The sequence below is a fragment of the Dermacentor albipictus genome, chromosome 1 (assembly GCF_038994185.2).
Source record: "Dermacentor albipictus isolate Rhodes 1998 colony chromosome 1, USDA_Dalb.pri_finalv2, whole genome shotgun sequence".
NCBI lineage: Eukaryota > Metazoa > Arthropoda > Arachnida > Ixodida > Ixodidae > Dermacentor > Dermacentor albipictus.
Genome location: NC_091821.1, coordinates 494,952,334 through 494,966,110, shown reverse-complemented (window position 1 = coordinate 494,966,110; position 13,777 = coordinate 494,952,334). Strand labels below are relative to the sequence as shown.

The following is a 13,777-nucleotide window of genomic DNA, read 5'->3' as shown; positions in this document are numbered from 1 at the left end:
GTACGCTATCGCCAGAGCCCTCTCGACAAGTTGTGCTATTGACGCTGCGGACTTTCTGCTCTATGACAACATTTTACTGCACGGTGCTCCGCGCCAATCACTTACTGACCGTGGCCGCAGCTTTCTGTCGGCAGTCGTCGAGGACATCCTCCGCTCCTGCTCGACAAAGCACAAGTTCAGCATGTCCTAACACCCACAGACCAACGGCCGCACGGAGCGCCTCAATGGGACCATCACCGACATGCTTTCGAAGTACGTTGCGACCGACCACCACGACTGGGATCTTCACTTACCATATGTGACGTTCGCGTATAATTCATCACGTCACAACGCCGCCGGCTATACACCATTCTACCTCCTACATGGCCGAGACCCCGCGTTGCCCTTAGACACTTTGTTGCCCTCGGCCAAACGTTCAGCCACTGAATACGCCCGTGACGCGATCGCACACGCAGACCACGCGCGCCAGCTCGCCAGCACCCGTCTCGAGGCCTCGCAGGAGCATCAGAGATGCCTCTATGATTGCCACCATCACGACGTGCACTTTACTCCGGGTTCTCTGGTGCTTCTCTGGTCACCCAATTGACGTGTGGGCCTTTTCGAAAACCTGCTGTCGCGCTGCGCTGGCCCATACCGTGTGGTGCGACAAGTGATCGATGTCACGTATGAAGTCATCCCCGTCAACCTCTCAGCGTCATCGTCGGCTGCTAGTGACATCGTTCACGTGGCGAGACTAAAGCCATACCACACACCTTTCACCGCGGATGTTTAGATTAAGCACCGGGACGGTGCTTCTTCTGGCACGGATGCTACGGAACAGCCGTCACAGTGTGGCTGCACTGAGGAGAAAGAAGGCGACGTGGCCCCGCTTGATATAGCGTCGTCATTTTGGCCTTCTGTTAGCTTCCCTGTAAATAAAGTACATGTAGCATTGGGCTCCAGCTACACGTAACAGTAATATCACATCTGAGACAAAACAACTAAGTGTTCTTATTGTGAGTAGTATTCCTTGGGTACTTCAGCCAGTATGCGGTATGTTCGCCCTTGACTAACCTCTCTGATGCCAGCTTGGGTAACCGACTCGTCGATGGTCTAAAGGCTAGATACTCGGGCTAGCGTGCTGAAGGAGCGGGGTTTAAAAGCAACTATCGGACCAACTTGGCTCACTCGGCATGTGACACAAGTTATGTGCCATTCCTCAATGAACCTCCTTCACGTCAACTTGGGTAACTGTGTATGTGCTACTAGGTCTGTGGCAGGGGAGCATGTGCCTTCTTTTAATTATCTTTTACGCTTAATTGTGTGAGTCGGTATGTGCCGAACATTATTGCAAAAAAAAAATGGCTGTGGCTTAGCTAAGGTTAAGCCCAGGATGCCAAGCATACTAGCCTTTATTTTAGTTGTTGAACCACTGTTTAGCCTGGTGAACTGCTGTTGCTTGGCTATATTTGGTTCGGCTAGACAAAGAAACAACTCATGCGTTATTCTGCTTCGCCTTCAAGAGTGGAACGCGACAGCGTTCCCGTCGAGCCGCCAAGGGGTGTAAGACAATGGGCTACGGCGCAGCGACTACGCGCCCCGCATTGGACGCGGTGAGCGTCGAGCAACGCAGCGTTCGGCGCGGCAACGAAATGTGCGCCTGAGCAAGCGACGCACGCCTAAGCCTTAGAAACAGCTCGTTTCTAAGGCAACACCGCACTCACTAGAGGCGCTTTTGTACCGCTTTGAAGCATCGTACTCGTGGCTCAGTGGTAGCGTCTCCGTCTCACACTCCGAAGACCCTGGTTCGATTCCCACCCAGCCCATCTTGCAAGAGTTGAGCCAAAGCCACCTAGAAAATCAGTCTCTGTAGCACGCCGCAACCTTCGCTTCTCATTCCAGCGAGCAGCTCTGTCTCCAGGAGGCATCTCATCTCGTGAATGTCTAGCAGAGGCAAGCGCAGCTGCTTATATACCGCCGCGACGCCGCGAGTGACGGCGCGAGTTGGAGCCCCGTTTCTCCTCTGCTTGTGTGCTGAATCTCTTTTAAAGATGTTCGCAGTTTCGCTAGAAAGGCAAGGCGATAGCAAAGAGCTGTACAAACTAAGGAAATGGTCTCATCGGCCGTATAAGCTTGTAAACAAAGGCATACTAACTAAGTTAACAAGCATAGTGTCACGCTCGCACACGCAAACATGAACACACCTCAATCCACGACCGCGGAAACTCGGTGTCAAAACGCGGCAGCAGCAGGGAGCGAATTCGCCTTCGTGCTGCCGCTCGCATCGACGCAAACGAAGCGCCGAAAACAAAGAACAGCGTGCACTCTGTACCTGTCGCTGATGGCTTTCTACACACAGCGGCCCTACCACGCTCGCAAGCGCGACCTGGCTGCGCAGTGCAGAACGCGCTCCTCCAACCTCTCTACCCTGGCCCTGAAGCCATCCGCGCGATGGGAAGCGGTGCGCTTGCTCCCCGCTTTCGTCCGTTGCGTGCGCGAGATTGAGGCGCGATCGCGGGCTCACCCTCGTACGCTTTCATTTGCTCATGCAACATATGGTGGGCGGCGACAATTTTATCGCCCTTGGAGTTTGTGCCGAGCCTCCCGGCGACACTGATGCCTACGGCAGAATTGCGCCTCGAGTACCTATGTAATTGCTATCGAAATAAAAACGGAAAGTCATTTCGCCTATCTGTATCGGAATGAACACGCTGTGCCGTCTTTTATACTTTCATTTCATTTCATTTATTATACCCTTCCGGGCCAAAGGCTTTAGAGAGGGGGAGTGGTAAATACAAAAGAATGACGAAGGCAAATACAGTTGGTTACATGAGTGTGTAAATGGTACCTGTATATACAATATTAGCTAAGGCTTCACGGAACTGCTCATAATTAATGAGGCCTACAACATCGGCGGGAAGATGGTTGCAGTCACGTGAGGTTCGCGGCAGGAATGATTGTGAAAAACGTTTAGTGTTGCATGACAAAATGCCGACTTTGTACTGATGATCAATGCGACAGGATACATAAATTGGATGGGGGACGAGGTGATCTAGTAGAGTATGATGAGGGTACAACTTGAGGAAGAGGGCAATACGAAGCACTTTTCTGCGAGACGCCAGCGATGGGAGGCAAAGATTAAATTTCATGCTAGTTATACTCGCTGTGCGGTTGTGGTTAGCAATCACGTGAGTTCGGGAGAGCTCGTCCACAGTGATCCACTGGTTACCTTTCATGAAATCACCTCTCATTACAGAGGGAATAGGCAGAGTTTTCCTTTCCCTCATCATAAGCTTAACAGGCCACAAGCTAGCACGCTTCGCATGCTCCAGACGGGGTCCTACCCCACTAGGGGCTTTTTGAACAAGATCCACCCGGACATCGATCCACTCTGCCCAGATTGCGGCACTGAATTTAGCTCATTAAATCACATGCTCTAGCAGTGCCCTGTGTTACAGGATTTTAATACAGAAGAAGACTGGACGAAGGCCATCACAGACCCGAGACAGGACGTCCAGCTCTTGGCTGTCCAGAGGGCCCGTGAACGAGCGGAGAGGCATGGCCTCTCTGTTCCGACATGGGACTAGCCAGCGGCTGGGTAGGGACCTGCAGGCCCCCGCTTAGCTCCTCAGGACCCCAATAAAGTCGTTTGCTGCTGCTGCTGAACCATCTCGAGTTCAGTGATTAGGTTTTCAAGAGCAGGGTCCCATACAGGAGTCGCGTATTCGAGTTTGGTTCGTATAAAGTTTTATATAATAAAAGTTTCAAATTAGTAGGTACGTTCAAAAAATTGCGACGTAGGTAGCCAAGCATGTGATCAGCGTCTTTAATTATGTTCTCATGTTGAAGAGACCAGCTTAGGTTAGAAGTGATGTAAACACCAAGATATTTACATGAACAAACTGATTCCAAAGACATGTTGTTAATGTAGTAGGACGGTATTGAAGATGTTTTCCTAGAAACACGCATAACTTTGCATTTGTTTATATCGAGATCCTTTAACCATTCATTGCACCAGTTCCCTATAGTGTTAAGGTCCGACTGAAGTAATTCGATATCGTTAGCATTGGCAACTTCTCCGAAATGACGCAATCGTCAGCGAACGGATGGATATGGGACTTGATAAGCGAGGGAAGATCATTAATGTAAATTAGGAAATTAAATGAGGTCCAAGGACGGAACCCTGTGGTTCACCTGAGCGGACCTTTTTAAAACCGGAGTTGATACCGTTAGCACAAACAAATTCGGAGCGGTTGAGAAGAAAACACTCAATCCATTTCAGAAGGTTACCGTCTACGTTAAGTTGTTTCAGTTTATGAAGTAAATACTTATTTGTTTTATTAGTGCGCATTTCACGCGCGAGTGCTTTTTGTTTTGTACATTGCCCACTTCTTGTCAATCGTCTTCGACTATTTCCGTGCGCATTCTCTCTCATTGCACTGTGATGCATTTCCAAGCCCTTCTTCATTTGCGATGCCTGTGCCTCGAAGTCTTTTCCCGTCGTGAAAGCAAATTTACCTCTCCTTTGCAATTTAGATTCAGCACAGTATATCTAGTACCACTTTCGTAATGCATTCAAATCTCTTCGTGCTATTGTGTGTTCGCTTGCGATTCGGTTTTAAGTTTCCCCGGATACGTAGAATGAAACTGTGAAACATTGGTTGTTTTCCGCGTATTGTACTGTTTATTGTCGCGGTGCTGGTGATTGTAGCAGAGTGACTTTTATGCTTACCATTCTTGCATTGCATTTTCCCCATATTCCTTTCGCGATTTAACAATGAGAAGTTCGCGCACCTAATCAATGTATTTCTAGCCTGCATTGGTCCACACAACCATCCCAGCTCCTGGTCCTTACAAAGAAATCCAGAGGAAAAAGCACAGGGAGAGAGGCCGTTGAAATGCAGCCTAACGACAAACCTATACCCAAAGTACAAACAACCCGCATCTTCGGGGTTCACATGCGACATAATGGTAGCAAAATATTACGCCGACGATTACGATACCCCATAATGCGACATTTGAATGCAGCTCTATATCTTTTCATTACGCGATATATTATTGGCTGGCACGGACAATCTGTCTCTTGCGGCACTTTGCAAACAGCGCGAAGTGTGCGTGACTGCATCGCTGATCGCTGATCGCGACAGCAAGAGAGGTAGCGCGCGGGTGATGCGTGGGCGCGTCTTACAACAGCCGTCACACAGAGGCTTCCACTCATCAGCGCTTTGTTTTCATATCGACGACGCGCGCCATTCTCGCGTCATCCCGTAGCCATGGTCGCCTTAAAGCCAGTTTTGCCCAGCATTACGCTTTTCACCTCACGCCATTTCGCCATGTCTTCTTCGCCCGCTTTTCTCCTCCGCTCTGTTCGCTACCGCCATATTTCATGTGCCGCTGCAGTCCGCGTTCGCTTTGATCCTTAACTGTGCTCGTTCGCTCGCCGACGCTCACCGCAGGAACGGGGGCCTAAGAACTCCGATTTAAAACCAAAGTATACGCGCACTAATAGAAACGGCCTACAGCGTATCTTGCATAATGAAGAGAGTCGCAAGTCGCAGAATTGTCAGGAAGAAATTTCACATAATACGTTTGGCTCGTGCCCTTAAAGTCAGGAGAATCACGTACGTGGTATCGCAGTTCAACCTAGCAACAACCGAAAACGCCCAAGTAACTGTAGTACTATGGAAAGCGTGCAAACAAGTCCTTAGCCTTCCTCGAGGCACGCGAAGAATGAAACCTCTACCCTTTGCATCCACAACACCTTTGACGAAGTAATTAAAGCAAACCAACATGCGCAAATAAGACGACTCAACCTCACTAGAGGAGGCAGAACAACGGCATTCAGCGGTCAACAAGCATTCCTGAAGTACTTATACTAGCAAATAACGATGGCGCCTAAGTTCAGTTCAGTTTACTTGGTCGCTGAACTGATGCGACCAAGTAAACGAATTAACAGGGCATGGTCATCAGCGTGGCCGGACACAGACAGGATGAACAGCATCCGCATCCATTCGTACGCACAATGTCTGCGTCCGCTATTGCGACCGCCATCGCGGCATGAGCGAATATATATTCTGACCGAGTGTAACTCAGCATGTCGAGCCTACGCGAACAGTCATGTGCATCAAGAAGCTTGCGATATCTTCAACCACCTCAACGAAATGCCTCGCATCGCTATAACCTGGGCATTAGCAGAAGATAACCTCAGCTGAAACCATGTTGCATACACGATAGCCCGAGGTCACAGCAACCAAGCACTGCAAGAGACGGCAGAGGACTACTTTCCACGTGCAATATATACTTTACATGAAATAATTCAATACTGCTACCTTTCGAGAACGCTGCTGCCACCACACCCATCCCTCACCAGAGCTCAAGTCACGGCCTGGAGGCAACTCCAGACCAACACCTATCCTCACTTTACGCTGCTCCACGCGATGTACCCCACCCTTTATGAAGCCCTTTTCATTTCTGTACAGAGGAGCTACCCTGTATCAACGATATGCATATGCGAAAATATCTTTGATAACACCCCTATCCTGCAATCGAAACGCAACGCATGAACAGTTGGAGACTGTGCTGACCAGCAAGCATTGGAGGATCAGCGAAAGTTGGAGGATTGGAGGATCGCCAGAGCTGAAAGTGCTGCCACCTAAGCTGTGGCACTGGACTGCAGGCTCCACCTACCAAGGCGACCCACACCTCTCTGTTCCTCATCAAAATAAAAGTTAAAGGCAAAGGCCTGCGCATTCACCAGACAATAATTAGGGTTCATATGTTCATTTTCATGCACTGTTACTTCCTATTAATTGTTTTCTACCACCAAAGGTCGTTCGTTCGAGTGACCTAATTAACTACATCGTCATTAAATGTCCCTTAATGAACTTCGCCCTAGTTAACAACAAAGGTAGTGGGTTCGACTTCCAACCTTCATGATGTTAATTGGAATCCAGCTTGGAGATATTGCCGGTGCGCCCATACTAGCAAGAGAAAGTTTGACTCCCAGGCCTTAATTGTACCTTAATTTGCTTTGCCTTAAGACCACAGGTCGTGAGTTCGGCTGCATCAATGTTCGTGGGTTCGAGTGCCTTAAGTAACTCTATGTTAATGAACTGTGCCTTGACTTTGTCATACTTAACACCGAAGGTTGTGGGTTTCACTCCCAATTTTATTGCCTTTGAATTTTGCTGCCATAACGCCGGATGGCGTTAAACCAAGCGGTCAGATTTTCGACTCATTGGCCATGCAAGGCTTTCAACTTAATAAATGAATCCCCAATGGGTAGAAACGTGGGCTTCATGGTGAAACATAACGTACCTGAACAGCTCACAAAAGTCAAGAACAAGCTCAAAGGCAGCACACGGCGTTTGTTTGAAATATAGCCCGCGTTCCATGCCTCTTGTTTGACCTGTCTTTTCAGCGCTGGTCAAGTAAATAATTCCCCCTAGCATCCTTGATCAATGTGAACCTCTGCAGTGCGGCTGTGAGTTTGACGCATATTGAACGGCAAATCGATTCCTCCTGGGTCTTTGTCTTGTAAGTCAGGGTATATGGGTAGATACGGCGTAGTTCTTGCCGGGTGTAGCAGCTGGATGAAGGTCATGGTGATTTGTTCCTCTGTTTCGCGAGTACTTAGTCTGATTTGGTCATTGTGTCTTAATCTGGGCAAGCGTAATATGTACCTGGTTTGCGCTGGGTGTAGTTGCCCTTTTAGAAAGTGGGAGGTTGTAGCCAGGTTTCTGTGGCTAAAGGTTTCGTGCACTCATGCGCCTCTTATACGGTCTAGCGCTCGTCTGCAATACTTGCTAAGTTTGTTGCACTTCCATGTTAATTTTTGTGCTTTCTTTCGTAAAGACCTAGAAGATGCGCATGTATACATGGGTGTTCTTTCTTGCGCCCTATCAAGGACGTGTGTAGCTCGTGAGTGCCCTTGCATATATAACGAATTTCGTCCAAAGATAATTGAGGTGGCTCTTTAGATTGGTTAACTCACATTTCGTCCCACTTAGTGGTGGCGTGTGTGTACCAGCGTTCAGTACACTTTTATTTTCAGGGATGACCTATCCACATATATATTATCTTATGGTCACTACATAGGTTATCATGCAGGTGATCGAAGAGACTGTTAGGTAATTCGTTTGTTTATGTAGGGATTTATAGCAAAAATGCAACTAAGGCTGTGATGCCTTAGCTATGAAGGCCAACCGAATGGTGAAACAGGAGACGAGTAGTCTTGTTTTGATCCATGACAGATCTGAAGTTGTGTCTGCGTGGCCGCTATTACCAATGAGCGCAGGGTCAGTGGTGACATTCATTAAGGTAAATCGACATTCTAGCAAGGCTTGTTCAAAAAGGAGGCCAATGGGGGTTGTGTAGCGGTAGCCCCAAAAAAGAGTAGTGGCGACGAAGTGTGCTCTTATAAGCGTAGACCTTTTCGAATGCCATTACTCGGACGACCTCTTCAAATTGCTTGCCCTGTTCAGCGTTCAGCAAGCTTTAATGTCAGTTAGCCTCCCTTGTTTCGCTCGTAGTGCGCAGAGAGCGATGTTGTTTTGTGCTAGCAGATTTGAAAATGTGTGTGTGTGAAAATGAACTACTGCGAGATCATTTGCAACGTACTTTGCAGCAGCAGCAGGTATTCTAGCCAATGTAGCGGCTATTGTAAGCAAGGTAACCTGAAGGAGCAATGTTTTCCCAAGGTTCCTGTATGAGTATTTTGTCTTGTTTGGTTTCTGTTTGCTGTATGTAGCTTATAAAGGTGCCTATTTTACCCCTCGATCCCCTACAGTTCCACTGTCATGCCAAACACGCGTGTTAATCAGCCATGCATGGTTACGTGCTGAATCGCTAGTATTTTGTTGTTTAAGTGTTGGTGGCTAGTTACGGATAAATTTGATGTTGGTATTTTAGGTACTTGTCGTTTATGTGCTTCTTAGGTAGACGTGACAGTGGAGGGTTCTAAGACCGGAATGTGGGTCATCTTAGCGCATTTGCTTGTGACGAGAGTCTTCCAAGCTGGCTAACGCTACAGAGAGTGTTCAGCAAGGGAGGATATCCCTTGCACTCATAATGTGCACGCTCGTTTGCATCTGTTCTAAGATACTGTATAGTTGCACTATGTGTACCTCCTTTGTACCGCTCACTGGAGACGGTCGCTGGAGGGTCTAGTTCGGTCATGCCGGAATGCGAGGTCGTTGCGGCTGCATGTTTCAAAAACATACTGTTGGACGTAGAGAGCATATTGTTAGAGCTAGGCAGCTTTGCTGCCTGGAACACTTCCTGCCTGGACCTGTGATTGGGTATTTCACTTTTTTTTCTTGAGTGCCCTTCTTTTGCAGCCACTACGAAGCTGAAGGTCCCAGATGAAAAACTGTCCTATGAACGAATAATTTGCTATCGCTGCGACTTGGGCTGCTACCGCTGTCCTGGAGCGGTGCTAATCTGCTAGTTAGTTTTGGCCATGCGTTGGGATGTCGCGTGGGAGTAGCAGGAGGTCCGTGGTTCCGTTGTAAAAATCGTTGTTGTCGCAGGGTTGACAGCTTTCTTGTTTCCTTGTCAGCTTTTGACGACAAGGATACAGCAGGTATGCTCAGGGGTGTTCTACTTGACAGTTGTACCGCTTTTCACATTGGTATAGAGTGTCGAGGCCTCTCGTTACCTGTAAATTGATGCATCAGTTTGGGCGTACAATGTACTCGTGGCGCTTGATGAAAACGTCTGCCCAATGGCGCAGAAATGCGTGCACAGAACACTGCGTGACTTGTAAAGGTATAGTTTCATCACTAGGTTGCCTACCTTTCTTTCCTTCCTTTTCATCCTCCTCCATCATTACCATCCTCATCACTGGGCGATTCTTAAGTGCATGACGGGGGAGTGACGTGACTTCAATGGTTACCAGGATTTTGTCTGATATGCCGTATCTGCGCACTTGTTCTATTTTGGCTCCTGAAATTTTGATGTCCCACGGGATTTCTTTATCGGTCGCCGCTGCTTGAATTCCGTGTATAACATCTTTTGCGTTACATGGTCTCTTGTCCAAGTACGTCAAGGTCGGGTGCGGCTTGCCTTGCAGCATGAAATGGCTGATACGTTGTAGCTTGCGTTCGATGGTCGGACAGTATCTCTTCATACCTATGACGCTGGCTGTGGTTAAGACTTTATGTACGTGTCTTTCCTGTCAGTGCGTTTGAGACTAGCAGCTTAGTGGATGCTTGTGACTTTTACATTGAACACCAAGTCAATATTAAGCTTTATCATGACGGTTACATGAATTGGTAGCTTAGACGTTGCGGCTCCCGCCATTTGGCATGGCCGAGCGTCGGATGCCGCTTCTTCCATAACATGCGAACGACGGGTCGCCTGTTCCCATGACGTTGCCCGAGCTCGTCGCGCAAGTATAGGCACTCAGCAGATCAAGTTGCAACCCCCGCAAGGGCTCATCTAGTGGAGACTAAAGCTTAACTATCAGCACTAGCAGCACCAGCAGCTGCAGCGTCAGCGTCATTAGGCTGAGTCCCGACGCGCTGGCCATGCTGCCTGCTTGGTTTTTTTTAGGATTGATTACATTTCAACTGACAAGCGATGTTCTCGACGTTAACTGCAATAAGACCGCGTCTGACCAGGAGAAATTCCTGCGCTGTTTGATGTAACAGTGTTTACAACAACGCTCAAGGTACCTCACTTTTGGCTGCACCGATTTCACAGAAGCAACGACCGAAGCTCTGTAGCTAGCTGGTTCGTTGAACAAACTCAGCTACGTGCGCGGTATCTTCATAGAACTTGTAATGACAGACGGGCGCATCGTAGAGTAAAGCGCTAAACAATGTCCGACCTAGTGCGAGCGCGCGCACACGTCAAGTCACGTTGGTGAAAACAACAGCGTCTTTAGTTCGACCGATGCTTCGACACACTGGGGCAGCCCATGTAACCGGCACTTTCCAATTATTCAGAGGAGCACGTAATGTGTGTTTATATCAAATGTGAATAGTGTCGGCAAGGAGCACATCGAATAACGGGTATTGGGTATCTCCCGTGCCTAAAGCACCTGACACCACATTGAAAACTAGTTTTATTAAAATGCGTGCCTAGCCACTAAGCCCTTGTAGTTTGATTAAATCCTTCGTTCGACTCGTGAATATTCCAAAGCCCTACATGCTTCCCATGACGAAAGCGCATTACCGGCATGCTGCTAACTAGTGCAAGAACTCGAGATTACGTTATGAACCGGAAGAGGAACGTGGGAGAGGCCCGCTGCTATGACTTAGTAGTTCCTTAGGACCTTAATAAAGTTTGGTGACTGAGTGACTGATCTGCGGTCTGTTTACACTTTCCCGCAACACCGCCGTGGCCCCTGCTTCATTTCATCGATAGCTGTTAACCTGAAAACAAGAACCACATGTGCATGCTGATCCATGTTACTCCTATAATAAACTTCTGCCTTGTCGGTGCGATGATCACGCTTTGTGAATCCAACGCATGTTCCGATGATTTTGAAACCACCTGCTTCCGCAACCTCTTTGTAGGCATGGCTTGCTGTTAACGCCAGGCTTCTCCTGAGATTAGCGCCGCGAAATAAGGCATCTAACTGTCGCGCTTCGATAAATCCAGTCGCAATAATTACGTACATGCTGTATGTTGCCATAGCGGGCACCACGCCAACTTTGCGCCGTGATTTTCAACTTGACGGCGGACTCGCCCTCTCCTTTTCTCAATAATCGGCTCCGAGATGGCGAGCAGCCTAATTTCGGCGGCAGTGATCCAACAGTTGCCTAAACGGCCATTTGGTGGCGCTTTCAGATAGCCGAGCGGACGTAAGCTATGGACAGGTAGTGGCAGCAGAGATACAATAAAAAAAATTCATTGATTGCATTAGAAGTGACATTAGTCAGTTTAATATATCGGGCCAGGTAGTTATAATAGGATATATCAGTGCGTATATGCAGCATTTAGACGGATATACTGATTACAGCCGTTTTCTTGTGCCGGATCTGCGCGATTAACACGACCTTGTTGTAGTTAATAAAAAGAATAAGCGCCATCGACCTATACCGTGGCAATGCGGAAGCAGGCAGTCTCGTGTCGACACCCCTTAATCTCAGAAACAGCCTACGAACGATTTGACCAAATTACGATAGGTTAACATGGAAAATATAGCCTGGGTAGCAACTTCTAGCAAATTGTAGCAACCTTGTAGCAATCGTAGCTGTCGCTACTAAGGAAACACTGGGTTTTGTTGTAGCAACTGCTACGATTGCGTGGATGTCTAGTATTTCCCTTTATAAATTATTCCTCTCCAGTTTGCGCTTCTCTTCAGAAATATTATGCCCAGCTGTTCCCTGTGGTTTGAGTTGCTGAGGAAGTAGACTTCGCCCTGCGTTCTGCTGGCTGGCTGGTTAGCTCAGATAATAGAGCAGCGGCCCCGGAAAGGCGGTGGTCCCGGGTTCGAGTCCCGTACCAGGACGAATTTTTCTTCGAATGTGAGGCTTTTCTTTTGAGGAACCCGTATGTGTTTTCTTTGAAGCAACTGCTACGATTCGGTGGATGCCTCATTTTCCCTATCTTAATTACTTCGCTCCACCTTGCGCGTTTCCACAGAACTATTACGCCAAACTACTGCGAAATGTCAAGCAATCTATTCGTGTCATTTTTTTATGCCATGTCACACCATGCGTGCCCTGACATCTCGTTTGCTGATTACATTTCTATGAACCATGTTTCTTTTGTGTTGTTGCCATTGCTAGTTTGATTACGAAGCAAAAAAAATATGTTCTTGTGTAGGGATTATGTGAAATAATTATGGGTAGGATCATATAAATTCAATGTTTCTTAAAAACACACTCACCTGTTCTTGAATACTGTCGCACAGTTTTGCTCAGCCACTAGATTCAACCACCATGCCTATGATCGAAAACGAGAGAACGTGGTTCCACTGCATAAGACAGGTCCTACTGACTCCATTTTATTGTAGGCCCACATCACTTACCAGTGCATCCTGTAAGCTCAGGGAATGGGCCATTTACTCCCATCATATTGCTTTTCTAGGATCAAACTCATTTTTCACTAGCTGCCTGCATGTTTCTAGAATTTATTTTTCATGGTGCACTGAGCTTTTAGCTTTTAACAGTGATTTATTTAGTGCTGCAGACAAGGAACCAAGAATAGATTGCATATTCTTGGATTTCACGAAGGTTTTCAACTCTGCGTCTCACAAATTTTCTTTAAGTTGCCTAAATTTATTCCTGGTAATGTTATGTTGTGCTGAATTGAGTGCTCCCTTTCTAATCACTTCCTTTATGTATCTGCTAAGGGATATGATTCTCTCATCTCTTTTGTACACTCTGGGGTAGCACAGGGGCCGGTTGGGTACAATACTTTTGTAATTGTTATTAACGACCTCCCCATGTTCGTTCATTCTTGTATAAAACTTTTCGCCGAAAACTGCGTACTTTATCATGTCACCATTAACACCTCCAATCATACTGCCCTGCAATTCGACCTTACCGCCATATATTCGTAGTGTTACGACTCTTTAACGTTTTCTAATGCTAATAAATGTTATATCATGAGCGTTGTATGGATTTCCTCGTGCCCTGTTTATTCCAACTGCACCCTCAATAACACAGCAATAGCCCCTGTGGCATCTTACAGATATCTTGGTACACATATCACTAGTAATCTCTCGTAGAAAGGGCATCTCCAATACATATTTATCAACACTAGTGGCATTCCGCGTTTCATACGTCGCAATTCTACCAGTGTGACTGCTCACGTTCAGTCATAACGTTATAAAATATTGGTA

General features: G+C 47.3%; 1 protein-coding gene across 10 annotated transcripts in view; it reads right to left on the bottom strand.

Moving 5' to 3' along the window:
* LOC135908817 (uncharacterized) overlaps nucleotides 1–13,777 on the bottom strand; it is a 60,547-nt gene that overhangs the window by 35,601 nt on the left and 11,169 nt on the right. For 6 of the 10 annotated variants that reach the window (XR_010566440.1, XR_010566444.1, XR_010566439.1 and 3 more), the window contains one exon: nucleotides 12,821–12,876. The exons of the other annotated variants lie outside the window; for them this stretch is intronic. Coding sequence is in view for 2 of the 6 variants with exons in the window: in XM_065440653.1 (XP_065296725.1) it covers nucleotides 12,821–12,876 (56 nt within the window). In the remaining 4 variants the exon portion in view is untranslated. The remainder of the gene's footprint in view (nucleotides 1–12,820; nucleotides 12,877–13,777) is intronic. 10 annotated transcript variants of the gene reach the window in all.